This window comes from Culex pipiens, chromosome 3 (assembly GCF_016801865.2).
Source record: "Culex pipiens pallens isolate TS chromosome 3, TS_CPP_V2, whole genome shotgun sequence".
Classification (NCBI taxonomy): domain Eukaryota; kingdom Metazoa; phylum Arthropoda; class Insecta; order Diptera; family Culicidae; genus Culex; species Culex pipiens.
In genome coordinates, this window is record NC_068939.1 from 77,933,238 (window position 1) to 77,949,570 (window position 16,333).

Here is a 16,333-nt window from a genome sequence, read left to right on the forward strand (position 1 = left end):
TAGTGTATAGTATTGCATTGAAACACTTATTTAGTAAAATGTTGATTTCATGGCAAGCAATTTCATTTATTTATTAATTTCAATTTCAAAGGTATCACTGTCATTGCAAAGGATTTGAGAACTTTTTTTTAAGATCTTGAAGCCACAATAATAAGTTTGCGTTACATTTTTGGTAAAATTTAGTTAAATGTTTAATTTGCTGTACTTTGATACCTGTTTCTTTTTTCTATTTTCAATTCATAATCGTAAATGAGCTTACCCTGAACCTCACACTGCAGATTCGAATGTTTTCCACCTCATTTTCCCCCACCCACCCTTGGAACATGCATTGCCCACACCAACCAGACAGCCAGACAGGACAGGTAATTTGCAGTGGCTTTTTCCAGCAGTGCGCACACCACTGCTGCTGCTGATGCTCTAAATGTTTAAAAGTTAAACGAAGCACACAGGAAAAACACATCCCAACTCACCCGACCACTCACCCACTCTCGACGGGAGACATCGGCACTAGGGGTAAACCACTGAGGCACTGGGCTAGGTTGAAATTGTGCGGCTTCGAGGGTAGAATTTTCCACTACGTTTTAACCCACCCGCGACGAGTGGGGTCGAAATTTTCCAATAGATTTTCGTGGAAAACGGTTTGACTGAATCATCTTTGGTTTGCTTTCAAGTTGAATTGAATTTAAAGTTGTGTTGGTTTTTTGTTTTTTTTTTTGCAAAAAAATGATTAAATGCGGCGCACTTTTTCCCAAAATATAAAAAAAGTATTCCCAAATCCACCCAACGATTTCGTGTAATCCTGTGGATTGAATTCCCCGAATCCATTAAGCCGTCATCAGGCCGCAAATAATTAATTGGATTTCCAGTATCGTGCAAATTGCGCACCTCGAGGGAATCCTGCTGTTTTCAATATCTTCTGTAGAATAATTTCAAATGTAAAAGTTGATCAGCACACATCGTTTGTTTAATATTGATTAAAATAACCCTCACTGCACTTTATTGAACAAGTATTGAGACAAATATTTGTTTCATTGCAAAATTGACAATGTTTATCATGTTTGATTTCTTTCAATTATTTTTTCTCGAAACCGCTATGCGAAAATGTACTTGAAATATCATTACCAGAAAAAAATTATACAGCTTATTAAAAACTTCGTTTAAATTCTACGTTTTGAAATTTGAACCTATTTATGACATTTGTTTACTTATTTTAGTTAAAATATGTCTCAGATGCAACGATGCCAGATTATTTTAGGGGGAATTATATTTTCTTAAGAATAAATCTGTATTTTATCTGTATCAAAACCAAAGTATCGAAACCAAAGAAGACATTTTTAAAATTTTAACAGCAGATTTAAGCTATTTAATCATATTAAACCATAATAAAATTACTAAATGTTGAAATTTTTAAATAAAACCGTTTAAAAAAATCTGTATATACAGATTTTTGTGATTTTTGGGATCGAAAAATCTGTAAAATATAGATTTATCGTTATATCTTTCACTTTAACCAACATTATTCGGTACTTCTTGGGTACCACTACTCCAACGCAATATCAATTTTCAATCTTCTATTACCTTTTTAACGTTACAGATTTGATTATCTAGAGCCTTTCCTCAAAACTTTGACAGCAATCTATACACCCACAATCAAGGGTCCTGATTGCTCCAAAAATACCCAGTCACTTGTGAGCACAAATCTAGAGCGACGAAAAACTGCTCTATTCCCACCGTTTGACACATCCACACCAATCGCCACTGAACACTCTCTCTTTGCTCTCACTCTCACTCCAAACGGGTAGTAAATACAGCGAATGGTTCAGAGAGACCGATTTCGTTAAGTCGCTCAAAGCTGACTGAGAATAGTTTGCGGTCGGCTTTGCTTTGATTTCCTAAAATCAATTATAGCAATAATGTTTTGCAATTTTGTTGTTTACACAACATCAAAGACACATTTGGCAACAATTTCTACCATACCAAATTTTAATTGACGGCAAACTGTGGTAGTGTAGGCCAAATAAATACAACGCTTGTATTTTTTTGGCTCTCTCCTCTCTTAGCATAATCGTGTATGACTCGGGTTGACGGACGGAGAAGGAAAAGAAATTCACGAAGCATGTGTTTCGCTGTGTGAAGCGATTGGCCAAGGCACTGGCATCATGTTCGCTCGCGAATGGTTGCGCGCTCCGGTCGGCCCAGATTCGTTCGGTGATGAGTGAGTGATTTCTGATCTTTGAACTGAAAATCAGAACCCTTGTTTGTACTACAAAACCGTAGGGAATATAGTTTTGCATATGTGTCATTTATTGGGACATCGACAGTGCATATTTGTCCCATGTAAGTTATTCCTAGAATTTTGCATTTGAAAATTTCGTGTTTTTTTCTAATTTTTTAGGGTTATTTTTTAGATTGTAATAATGTTCAACAATATTGTAGAACAGACAATTACAAAAAAATGATATGTAAACACAAGAGATTTGCTTATAAACATCACGAGCTATCGCGATTTTACGAAAAAAAAAGTTTTCGGAATTTGGAGTACGCCATTAAATCGGGCGTCTCATTTTACATAAAAGTCCCTTTGACACCAAATTTCTATCTCATACCCGTTTCAGGCTGCAAATTATTGAAAAACACCTCTTTTTCAGCATGTTCAAAAATGAAAGGGGTCGTACCGCCCCTCCGTCACGAGATATCAAAAAACGGACCTCGGATTCGTGATCAGGGACAAAAGTTACCTCTTAGGACAATGTTTCACGCAAATCGAAGAGGGATCGGGGCAACTGCTGTGTGAGTTGGTGGAGAATTACTCATTTACAATTCCGTATTTCTTATAACCTAATAGAGTTTTGGAAATCCTTACAACTATGATTTGAACTATAATTCATTTTGATGTTTTTGAATATTCTAACAATGCATTTGGCAAGAGAAGGAAACAGTATTATACTTATTAGGATTGCTTGAATTGGTCTTGGTTGGTTTTTTCGGTTGCTTTGAGGCCCTAAGCAATGCCCCGAAATTCGTGGCGTCCACACTCCATAAAATTGAAATGCAATGCGCAAACTATGGACGCAACCAATCGCTCACAAATTTTAGGGAGTTGTTGGCCCAAAAGGCATTAAAAAAAACTTTGTTTTAATTTACTTTGATAATTTTTGAAATGTTCCATATAATGACGAACCAGTCATATACCATAGACTAATTAATAATCTAATAAACTTAAACAGAATAATACTTATCGTTTAGGAAACATTTCTGCATTCCAGAAATTATTTTTTTATTCAGTTGAAATGATTGCTCTTTTGCACTCCCAAATATATATCTAAAGCAATAAACCTTGAAAAAAAACTTTCGCTCGTTCCACTCTAACCAAACATTTATCTTTTCCATCAATTTCAGGTAATTGCTAGTAACAACTCATCGACACCCAATCGCTACATCCACGCTGGCTCAGGTAACCAAAAACCCGATAAATTAAACACAAACCATGACCATTTCCAAATAAACACCATTCCGAGCTCAGCCCTCGATTTCGAGGGTCGTTGGAAAATAAAACTTTCCCTAGCCCAGCCCAGAGCCAAACCCATCCTTGATAGGCCGAACACGATTTTCCACTTGCCAGTTCCAATTTCCCGGCAACCTGCCAGGCCGGCCAACCGACGACGCCCCCGCAGGGAATGGAAATCACACGATTGGATCGCTTTCCCTGGAATCGATGCGGCGACCCTGCCCGACGTATGCCCGGGCACCAAATCTGGGCGCGCTCACCTTCGCACGTGGGTGAGAAACTCGTGGGAGCGTGAAAAAGGCCCCCGGAACCACTTCTTGGAGTTTTGGTGGGCCTCCGTCCCGTTTGTGAACGTGTCCGAAATTTATCTACGCTGAAACATCTTTATCCCAAAATGGGTGAGGGCTTTCACAAGTGCCAATCTATACGGACGGAGAAGAGGATGTTCAATCTGGGGAAGGTTTAGGCGCCAAAACTGTTGCATAATTCATTGGGTCAGAATCATCGATTAGGCCCCGTGCCGCCGGACTCGGATGAGATTTTTGCCGTGAAAACTTATCAGATTGCGAATGATACACACTGATGGCATCAATGAGATAAGATTAATTGTTAGTTTGGCTTGATTGCATCTTGAATGGTTAATTAAAATGTAAATCTTTATTTAAAATCAATTTATCTACATCCCACTTGAATTTTAATAGCACAGAATTATAAACACTAATACAAATATTGCAGAGCTACGGATTTGGGTATCGTTGAAGCGACTCCAACTCCGACCAAGCTCTCTAAAAAGAAATAAGAGCGATTCTATCAGATTTCGGTCATTCGATTTTTTTTTTGTATTTTTAATCTGGCTGAAACTTTTATGGTGCCTTCGGTATAACGAAAGAAGCCATTTTACATCATTAGTTTGTCCATACAATTTTCCATACAAATTTTGCAGCTGTCCATACAAAAATGATATATGAATATTCAAAAATCTGTATCTTTTGAAGGAAATTTTGATCGATTTGGTGTCTTCGGCAAAGTTGTATGGATAAGGACTACACTGAAAAAATGATACACAGTAAAAAAATTGTGATTTTTGATTTAAGTTTTTGATACTAAATTGTGATTTGCAAAAAAAAACACTATTTTAAATTTCTTTTTATTTTTTGATTAATTTGAATCAATACTGATTTTTTCAAAAAATCAAAATATTGGTCGCAACAATTTTTCAACTTCATTTTTCGATGTAAATTCAAATTTAAAATCAAAAAGTCCTTTAGCTTTCTAAAATTTTCATTTCAAAAGGGCGTAATATTGAATGTTAAACCCTTTTGAAATGTTAGTCTTGATTTAAAATATTGTTTTCGAAAAGATCGGAAAGTTTCACGAATGTTTCATATTTTAACATTGTAAATCGGACCATTAGTTGCTGAGATATCGACGTTAGAAAATGGTGGGTTTTTTTTTGGAGGAGACTTAGAAAACATAAATTTTCATGTTTTTAAACCTTTGAATGGCAATATCTCAGCAAGTAAGGGTCGTATCAACAAAGTTTAAAAAGCAAAATATAGAGAATTTGCTCAGCTTTTCAAAAATATTTTTTTCAAAAGTGGGCAAACATGTGCACCAATTTAAAAAATTAAAAACTGCTAATATTTTCAGAAAAGTTACCTGAAAATGGCTTTAACTTGAAAACGGTGCATTTTATCAAAATTTCACTGAAGTACTTTTTGATTGCAAATTTGATTTTACATCGAAAAATGAAGTTGAAAATTGTTGCGACCAATATTTCGATTTTTCGAAAAAAAAAACAGTATTGATACAAAAATTCTTAACTCGGTCAAAGATTTTTTGCACAACCTGAAAATTTCTGAAAAGTTGGCATTTTATGTCCTTGAAAACATATTAAAAAAATAGTTTTTTTTGCAAATCAAAATTTACTGACAAAAAGTGAAATTAAAAATCACCAATTTTTTAACCGTGTATCATTTTTTTCAGTGTAGTCTTCTTCCATACCTATAACTTTCCCGAAGACATCGATCAAAAAATTTCTTCAAAAGATACAGAATTTTGAATTTTCATATATCATTTTTGTATGGACAGCTGCAAAATTTGTATGGAAAATTTTATGGACAAACTAATGGTGCGAAATGGCTTTTTTAGGTAAACCAAAGGCACCATAAAAGTTTCAGCCGGATTAAAAAATACAAAAAAAAAAATTTCGAAAAGGACCGATTTTGTAGAGAATTGATCATAAGTCAAGTTCAAATCCTAATCTGATCCAGGATTTACAGAATTTTCTAACTCCAATTTAATATAAAGACTCGATTTCACCGACTCCAACCCCACAGCCATGAGAAATAGTCATTGATTTGAGTTCAAAAATAGAACAAATCTAAGGTCCAAGGCAGGGGTGTCCAACCTTTTGGCCCTGCGGGCCATATTTGATTTTTCTGAGGCAGTGGCGGGCCGGAACTAATATTTGATAAAGGTTGAAAAAGTAAAAAGTATATCTTGATTTTAAAAATAAAACACAAAGATTACTTTCAAAAATGTGTTTACCTGACATTTTTTAATATTTGTTTGTTTAAAATTGTATGGTTATTGTTTTTGACGATTGCAATTAAATATCTCGATAAAATTAAAAAAAAAAAACATTCAAATTTCAATGGCCGTTGCAATTTTTTATGTTTAATTTCCTCAACACTGCAATATAAAAAAACAATGACGCAGGATAAAATTTATTCAAACGAAATTTGGATTCGAATATCTTTAACAAAAATACTTTGTTGTACACCTTTGTTGAAATATTTTGAAAAAATATTTTAAAATGATTTGAAACACAGAAAATTTAAATGTGTAAAAAATATTTATTAAATATATTTATGGACTAACATATATTTGCTCCCTTATTTCTTGACTCATTTTGAGTAATTTTTTAAAATATTTATAAAATATTTGCAGCAATCAGTACAAATAATTTTCTTTTTTAAGTTTAAAAAAATTCCTTGTGAAGTATGCACAGTTAAAACTGAAAGAAATTTAAATTTAGTTTCATTTTGTACATTTTTAGACAACAATTCAAGTTTTTTTCACAATTTTACGAAATGGATAATTTTGTTTTCTTGTACCATTTTTCAGTTTTAAAATATCAGCACATCCGTGGAACTCTGAACAAATTTCTGCTCAAAAAGTGTGACGAGAAAGCCGTTCATTAGTGTTCTACGATAAATTTGTCCTGGATGATTTCTCAGCACACTACGATCTCATAAAAGAAAATGTATACCAGTTAGACTGACATTCATGGCAACGAATCAAAACAAACAAGCTCATCACGATTTGCACCTTTTTATCAACTAAAAATTGAGTGAAAATGTGTTTCCGTTAAACTGGCCATCTCACGCAATGTTAAGCGTTTTGCGTTTTGCGTCTTCCATAAACAACCATCTTAACAAAGGGAAAGATTGAAAGTTTAAAAAAAACTTGGCCTGGTGACATCAACTAAGACAACAGAAGTGATCACTTGGAGGCGCATTAAAAATTGCTTCATTGAACCACTTGTTTTCAAATAACTACCGTACCTATCAAGCGTAATGATTATTTCAGTTCAACTTATGTCTTCTTTGTACAAGATTCATAAAAATCCAACTATCCCCAACCACCGGAAAATAACCCATTCAGATAGCACTTCCCCAGTTTTCGATCAAGTGATGTTCACACTAAACATTTTTCATCAGATTTTTTTATGGAAATCCGTTTCTTTTAGGACGCAATGGAATATGAACGAAAATGGTTCCTGAAGATGGACGGAAAGGAGAATGGGCAAATTTGGTCCAAGGATGTACACGAACGGGACCAACTTTTTTCGAAAGATCTCGCTGACATGAAAGATTTCGAGACATGAAAAAAAGTCTTCTGGACCAACTCTCTAAACCACGGGGTTCAAAAGTTACTAGTTGTTGAAGTTTGAGCATTTTGGGTTAAAATGTACAAAAAATCGTATTTTTGCTATTTCTAAAATCATTCATAAAATCTCTGTTTCATTATGGATTTCAATTTTCTTGACTTCATTCGACGCGTATCAGCAAAAACTATGAGTTCTGATATGTCTTAGCATGATTGAAACATGATTTCTCTTGTTTTTATCCGTTTGAACCGTTTGTGCAAGAGGCATCCCATAGAAACAAGTCGAAACTTCAAGGTTTTGAAACCGGGTCCAACCCAGACTGCTTCAGTGAGTATGGAAGGCTTCAGTGCAATCTTGTAACAACTTATTGGGATGGTCTGAGTCATCCGAGAACTCCTTGGAGTTAAGACCGGTGAGTCTACCGCCGTAACAAGCAAGATGTCGGCGGTTTTTGACCACGGATCATACCCGCATGGCTTCAGACAGTATGGTAGACTACTATGCTGATGTGTTGGAGTGTCCTGGGTTCTCCTAGGACTCCGTGGAGTTAAGATCTGTAGGTCTACGGCTGTTACAAGGACTCCCTGGAATGGTCCAGAACATCCCAACATAACAGCAATACAGTCTGCCATACTCACTGAATCTTTGCGGTTATGGTGCGCGGTTAAAAATCATCGAGCTTTTTCTTGTTACAGTGACCCAAATATCTAAACTCCAGGGAGTCCTAGGATGACCAAAGACATCCCAACACATTAACAAAGCAGTCTACCATACTGTCTGAAGCCATGCGGGTATGATCCGTGGTCAAAAACCGCCGACATCTTGCTTGTTACGGCGGTAGACTCACCGGTCTTAACTCCAAGGAGTTCTCGGATGACTCAGACCATCCCAATAAGTTGTTACAACATTGCACTGAAGCCTTCCATACTCACTGAAGCAGTCTGAGTTGGATCCGGTTTCAAAACCTTGAAGTTTCAACTTGTTTCTATGGGATGCCTCTTGCACAAACGGTTCAAACGGATAAAAACAAGAGAAATCATGTTTCAATCATGCTAAGACATATCAGAACTCATAGTTTTTGCTGATACGCGTCGAATGAAGTCAAGAAAATTGAAATCCATAATGAAACAGAGATTTTATGAATGATTTTAGAAATAGCAAAAATACGATTTTTTGTACATTTTAACCCAAAATGCTCAAACTTCAACAACTAGTAACTTTTGAACCCCGGGGTTTAGAGAGTTGGTCCAGAAGACTTTTTTTCATGTCTCGGCGAGATCTTTCGAAAAAAGTTGGTCCCGTTCGTGTACATCCTTGGACCAGCTCCCATACAAATTTGCCCATTCTCCTTTGTAAACATTAGAAAATTGTTTTTTTTTTTTTACATGGCCAGCTACGATGTTGTTTTCTTTTATGTATATAACAGTTTATTCCAGTTTCTATCAGTCAAGGGGTTCTAAAGTTGAGTTTCGAGTTATTTGCTCAGGCTGGAGAAAAAATCGTGCTGTTGATCAACCCCTCGGTTAAATCTATTATAAAATCTGTTATAAAAGTTGGAGCTCTCCACCGCTAGAGGCAGCACTGTATAAATCCCTCTTTTTGAATCTCAAGTTCTACCGATGTGATATCAGTATAGAAATTATAAAATTGTACCGTTTTTATTTGGCTGTGTAAGCGCCAATGCATATTATTTGTTTAAAAGCAACGATATTAAAGTATTACAACAACTGCTAATAATGTTTCAGAGATGGCGAAAAAGATTCCACTTGGTGCAGGTGGGATTTGAACCCACAACTGATCAACGGTACTGATCCGCGTTACCAATTATGCTACTGCGACCGGTGACATATTTGTTGTCTATTGGTGTACAGCACAATCGAATGTCGCGTATTGGATTTCAAAGCTTTCCCATACCAATTGTTTCTCTTTCTATCCTTCTCTTCCACACTACCGTCGTTGCTATTGTATCTCAAATTTTCGCTGAGAAGAGTCTATTTATAGAACTAACTTTGTATTCTACCCCTTCGACAGGAGGACATATAGCTTCTCAGCCGGTGGTTAGAATGTGTTAGCAATCGTCGGCTCTCCCGGTGGCCGATTTATTAGGGTTACCCTAAATTTTCTTTTTTTTATTTAGGGTAACCCTAATAAATCGGCCACCGGGAGAGCCGGCGATTGCTAACACATTCTAACCACCGGCTGAGAAGCTATATGTCCTCCTGTCGAAGGGGTAGAATACAAAGTTAGTTCTATAAATAGACTCTTCTCAGCGAGAATTTGAGATACAATAGCAACGACGGTAGTGTGGAAGAGAAGGATAGAAAGAGAAACAATTGGTATGGGAAAGCTTTGAAATCCAATACGCGACATTCGATTGTGCTGTACACCAATAGACAACAAATTTGTCACCGGTCGCAGTAGCATAATTGGTAACGCGGATCAGTACCGTTGATCAGTTGTGGGTTCAAATCCCACCTGCACCAAGTGGAATCTTTTTCGCCATCTCTGAAACATTATTAGCAGTTGTTGTAATACTTTAATATCGTTGCTTTTAAAGAAATTATAAAAATTAAATTCAAACATGAAGAATGTTAGAATAAAATTTGATCTCAAGCTTACTTTTTTTATTCAGACAATCAATTTTTTTATTAAATATTTCATGAACAGCCTTAAGGGCTGGTCATAGAAATAATTTGAAAAGCCGTCATGGGCCGGATAAAACGGCTTCACGGGCCAGATCCGGCCCGCGGGCCGGACGTTGGGCAGGCCTGGTCTAAGGTATCAGACTTGTATTATTCTGATACAGCTTGTCTAGGATGTAGACACGAAGAATTTACGGACGCCCGCCGCGGGATTCGAACCGGGGACTCCTGGATAGTGAGTCCATTGTGCAGTTTGAATGATCCACACAGGCGAGACGAAATCATTCCCCAGGCAAGTAGGGTAAATTCTCGTATGTTTGGCAGGTTAAGCTCTCGCTCCTAACTCCATCCAATAAGCTGTTTTTCACAATTTAAACAACTAATTTTACAATTTTTTTATAGAAACATGCTTGCTCACTTCTTATTGAGCTATTTATCACTCGATTACAATTGAAAACGCTTTTATTTAGCTTTAATTGAATGTCAAAGTTCTGACCTGCCAACATCAGAGGCACGCTGGAATTAGATGCTGTTTCCTTAATTGTTTCCACAAGTAAAATGTAATTATCAATTCACCGGCAATCCACATGTTGACGGCAGTCACAAACCGTACTTCAAAACATTGTTCATGTATTCCATATAACAACTTTCCAGACAGGTGCCATTCGACGCTGTTACAGCGCACCGCGAAAAGGGCCTTTGTTACATCTACGGGATGAAAAGAGCTAACCTCAACGTTGTTGTGCTATCTTGTCCCACGTACATTTTGAGTTAAGTACGCTGAGAAAACTCCGTTCTTTTTTGTCACTTTTCATATTGAATCTTCAATTTCTCCGTGCTTCGTTGACACACCCTGAACACTGCTTTTAGTGCGACAACTGGCTAAAGGGATTGCAGCTCAGAACGCGTTTGACACACGTACATACCCCCGACTTACTCAAGGTCAATCATTAGAACGCATTCTTTCGGAGCGTCAAAAAGCGACGTGCGGCATAATAGCACAACAACGTCGACATGCTTTGTATCTTCCTTGTCAAGTACATACAACGAACACCACACACACACACACACACACACACTGTGATTGAACGCGGATCCTGCCTTCGATCCAGCACCAGATGGCGTGTAGGAAAAGTGGAACTTGAAGAGCCATCTCGCGCGAACCCCCAACACGTGGCGGCACTCATTCCCGTTGTTGTTCTTGTGGAGTGACAGTTTTTTCCACTACACAAAAAGGAAAAATCGCGGTCAAACATGTGGTTGGTCCTCGCACACACGCGCGCTCGTTACAGCTGTGACCAACACCCACTTCCGTTGCAGCTTTTTTGTTTCCTACAGGAAATGAAGAGGAAGTTTGCTGTACCGGATGTGGTTTGTTGGTTGTTCCAGGTTGTTGGAATGGTTCAATTTGTGTTTAAAAAAAAAATCAGAAACAATTTATTTATACTATGACAACGTGTTTTAAGGTGTTTTTTATCAACTGCTAAAAATTTCAAGTAACATTTACCAAGTTCTAGCTTCCAGTTCCTGCAATGATGTATCAATTCGAAGCTAGCAAAGTGTGATAAATATCTTCCCTTCAATATGATAATGATGGCTTGTTGTGTTCCATCATGGAACGTCAAATACCAAAGACAAGAACTCCTATTCGAGATAACTGGAAGGATTTTTCACGCTTTGATGGTTAACCGCAATCCTGACGATGATCCTTGGCGTTCGTTCGTTCGTTCGTTCTTTGTTGCCACAATAAAGGGAGAGGAATTAAGTGTATCAACGAGGATGAGTCAGAATATTCTTCCCTTTATGATGTTTACAAAGTAAAGAACTACGGGAATCGATACAGAGAGGGGAATCTGCAGATGAAAATTCCTGCGGCTTTCTTTCCCAAGTGGTTTCGATGGCTAATTGATGCTCACTAGGGTGGTCCAAATCCGACATCCCGATGCCATCCTCTTAATTCCAAGACTAAGTTTGAGCTTCTAAGCCCTGTGTCATCAGATCCTTACGGTTTCTCGGATGTACTATTTACCTTCACAACAACACTCTATTTTGAAGCATTTTTTACAGTACGAAGACTGCCTGACAGAAACTTTATTGTCACTCTGCATTATGACGTAACCAGTTTTGGACCACCCTAATGCCCATCCACCCGTAAGGGGACACGTGTGCGAGGGTGGGACATTGGATGGTGAGTGTGTATGTGTGTGTTAGTGCCATTTCCTAGTTGAATGGTTACGGGTCCAATTGGCTGGACTCTAATTATGTTGTGGTGGGATATAATGTCAAACAACATTCTCGCTTTGGCAGTTTGGGAATTGAATTATATTAGTTTTCCAGCTTTCAAACAAACTTGATGTACCGTAAACCGGGGTGACTTTGATAGGATTTTAATTTGTTTTTGGAATATTTTCCAACAGTTAAGGGTTTTCTCAAGATTATTACTTTTAAAACATGTACTGGGGTAGGCCACACAAAGTCCATGCACTATTATGGAAAAAATGTTTTTTCAATAGTGTTTAGAAAAAAAGTTACGTTAAAAATTCTTAGTTTAAATACCGGGGTGACTTTGATAGTCATAGTTTTTCTTATTAAAATCATATTTAAGATGTTCAAACTTTATTTGTACGTTAAATGCACCATCAGTTTTTTAGAAAAATATCAATGTTTATATTCAGCTAACTAAGTTTATAAGCTTTTTAACAAAATACATATAAATTTTAGGTAAAATTGTAAAAAAGTCGAAATTTTGCCTAAAATTGGTTAAAACTAGTTTTGTTTATAAAATTATCGATTTATGTTGCATTTTATTCTGAATTCGAAGCACAAATCAAAAGTTTTCACATCTTACCGGAAATTTGTTAAACTTAAATTGCCTATAAATTTGGAGTTTTTTTCTGTATCAAAAACACATATTATTTATTGTTTACAAGTTTATTTAACCTTCTCTTAGTGGATCATGTTCATTGAGAAAATTATGACACTTTGAGAAGTTAAAAATAATGACTTTCATGAACATGTTCTTAACCATAGTTAACTAACTTTTTAAGCATTTCAAAATTTTATGAAAAGTTCTTTTTGAGGTACTTTGAACACTCCTCTACCACGGTCAGTATGCCCATTCCGTGCGTAATTTAATTGCACTCTTTATTTTGCGGCCTTCTGCGATCTAATCCTTGCTTTATATGTGTTGAAATAATAAAAAAAATACAAATAAAATGTAGTAAATTGATTGAAAAAAAATACCTACATAAGTTTGTGCATAATTCGTGTATTTTTTTAATGTTTTGTAGGAAACCACTTCTTGAAATAAAGACAATTCATCAATTTAGATTCATTCACCATTTCAGGTTGTTTTGAGACTAAACTTTGGTTTATTCTAAATTTCATGAAATGTATTTATTTTTCTAATAGGTTAACATTTATTGTTGAAATGTTATGGCTAGGAATACAAAAAAAATGATATTTATTTTAGGAAAATAAATAAGATAAAAAATATCGTAATGCTTATTATTATTTCATGATAAATTTGAAAATATCATCCAAACGATTGTTTTCAAAAACTCACTTCCAAAAATCATTGTACCGTAAAAAAGTAAAAAAGTTTTTCCTTCTTTTTTGATTTTTTTTTGTATTTTTTTTTTTGTTTGTTATCTCATCAGTAATCTTCAAACTTTGTTAGGCAAAATTCCAAACGGTTCCAGCACTTCGATGATCTGGCAACCCTGTCTAAATTTATGACCACCTAAGTGATATTTAAGTGTTTTTTTTTTGATTTTGTATGTAAGCAACGTCCGGATCCAACATTTGACCTATTGTTGGATGAGTAATCTATATACCTTCCAAACGAGTTCAAAGCATCATAATAGTGAGGGAGGCATCAACCACAATAATTAACAATCAAGAGCAATTCCAGCTCAAATCAGGATTTTTTCTGGTAATTTTGTACCCGACCCTCTCCGATTTCAGTGAAACTTTTTTTGTGTATATGGAGCCAATTGAACTCGAACATAAAATTTCAGAAGTGAGTAACTTATTTAAATATTTTTGTATTTTGCAATTTAAAAATTACAGTTTTTCAAAGCCGTTGCATCGTATCAAGAATTGGACAAAGACAAACTTGTAGGAAATTGGACGGGCTTTCTGAATTTTTAGGATTTTTAAGTTTAAAAGTAAAATTTCATGGTCATTTTTAAGTTTAAAAGTTAAATTTCATGGTCATGTCACGATAGCTAAGTTGTTACAAAAAGACTGATGTTAAACGCAAACTTATAGGAAATCGGACGAGCTTTTCGGTAAAAATATTTACGAGACTGAAAAATCAAGTCTGTCATATAGAAATTGCCAAAAACCAATTTTTTGACATTCTTATTTTGAAAACTGCTGTATCTCCACAAGGATTGGACATAGGACAATGGTCAATATGAAGACTTCTATGTAGAATTGTCTGGAAAATCGATTCTCACTATCAGTTTTTAAAATTTTGGCCGTTAGGCCACTTTTCTAAAAACAGGTTTAGTGAATGATTTTTGTTTTCTTTTTCTTCAGTCTTTTTGTAACATCTTAGGCTATTTTCTCAAAAAATTTGAACGAAAAAAAATCGTGACATCACCTTCAAATTTAACTTTCAAACATAAAAATCAAAAATCTCATAGAAGTAGCGTGTATTTTTGTTTCAGTGTATTTTTTTCAGAAAGCCCGTCCAATTTCCTACAAGTTTGTCTTTGACCACTTCTACGATGCAACGGCTTCGAGATACAATAATTTTTAAATTGCAAAATACAAAAATATGTAATTAACTTACACCAAGCTTCCCATGCGCCAGTGCCAACGCACACCGCGGGTTTGGTTTTCTAGCTTCGGTACGTGCCTGAACCCATTTTTGTATTGGTATCTTGGTACATCGTACCAGCGCACCACGACACTCTCGGCTCGCCCCATCGGTTTTGTGTCTGGCACTCACCCATGGCATGAACACAGCGTGCCGTGGTACGTGTCGTGGTATTGAACCCGTTTTGTACCGCCAGCGCGTACCACGGCACGTCCCTCGGCTCGTAACGAGTGAAGCACCTTGGCTCATATACCGGGTTCATGCCATGGGTGAGTGCCAGACACAAAACCGACGCGGCAAACCGAAGGTGTCGTGGTGTGCTGGTACGATGAACCAAAATACCCTCGGTTCGTGTGAGTCGGGTACGGGTGTAAACCGAACAAAGCAGGCGCAAAGCAAACCCGAGGTACAGTTGAACCGCGTGTACCGCACGGTGCAGGGAAGCTTGACTTACACCCTTCTCAAATGTTATTTTCGAGTACAATTGGCTCCATATACACAAAAATGGCTTATATAGACCTAGGACAACATGTCTACAAAGTTTCATTGACATCGGAAAGGGTCGGGTACAAAAGTTCCAGAAAAATTCCTGATTTGAGCTGGAATTGCTCTTAAGTTAGTTTTTTTTTTTTAATTCACAATCAATATGAAGACGAGATATTATTGATGACTAAATTTAACTCAAAACATGCTGATAGTTTCAAGATTATGTAAAAAAATTAACTGTACAATAAATAGGTTTTTTTTACATCCATTGAATTATGGAAAACGGCAGAAAAACTAAATATTCTTTAGTGACCAAACGTTTTTGTGAGCTTAATGGGGAAACACTGCCTCCCATAATCGCAAAATGATTTGATCGATTGATGGGACAACCTTCCCCGAAATACCACCAACTGGTTGCCCAAAATTGATTCCCTCCTTATTGATGTGCAATATATTTGCGCACCCCAAAACGTGATCCATTATCGTCACATGAATGGTTAGATTAAAGCCATCCAACGTAATGGACACTTTTATGGAACTGTGATGAATGTCCGCCACGTGATGAGTTTGCTCAACACCTGTGTTCTCAGAAATTGCTCAATTATTGGTCGAATATAATTAATGCTTCTCATTAGGCATTATTCGATTAATGAGGACCGTTTAGGATTTGGTTGGATCAATTATCACTGTTGTTTAGCATTCAATCAATTCGCAGAAAGTTGGCATGGAATTGTTCTATCAAAAAATATTTAAAAATGGCTTAATTTTTTGTTACAAACATAAAATTTGATTATGAACAATTAATTCAAAACTCATTATAACAGACTTATTTAACCCTAAGAAATCCCATCTTAGAACTAGTATTTTTAATTCCAACGCTTTCATTCCCCTTTCACTCGAACAACTGTTACGTTATATCAAGTTCTAATTAAAACTTGCTCTCAACTACGCACAACCCTTCCCTCCGTAATGCT

The 16,333-nt window shown here is 36.2% G+C and overlaps 2 protein-coding genes across 4 annotated transcripts in view; both read left to right on the plus strand.

The window, feature by feature from the left end:
• Positions 1 to 16,333, plus strand: part of LOC120424875 (uncharacterized) — a 413,383-nt gene that overhangs the window by 328,935 nt on the left and 68,115 nt on the right. The window lies entirely within an intron of this gene.
• Positions 1 to 16,333, plus strand: part of LOC120431695 (protein GPR107-like) — a 48,804-nt gene that overhangs the window by 15,903 nt on the left and 16,568 nt on the right. Inside the window, exons 7-8 of the mRNA XM_052709915.1 lie at positions 3,400 to 3,454; positions 3,648 to 3,780. Of these exons, the coding sequence (XP_052565875.1) occupies positions 3,400 to 3,454; positions 3,648 to 3,780 (188 nt within the window). The remainder of the gene's footprint in view (positions 1 to 3,399; positions 3,455 to 3,647; positions 3,781 to 16,333) is intronic.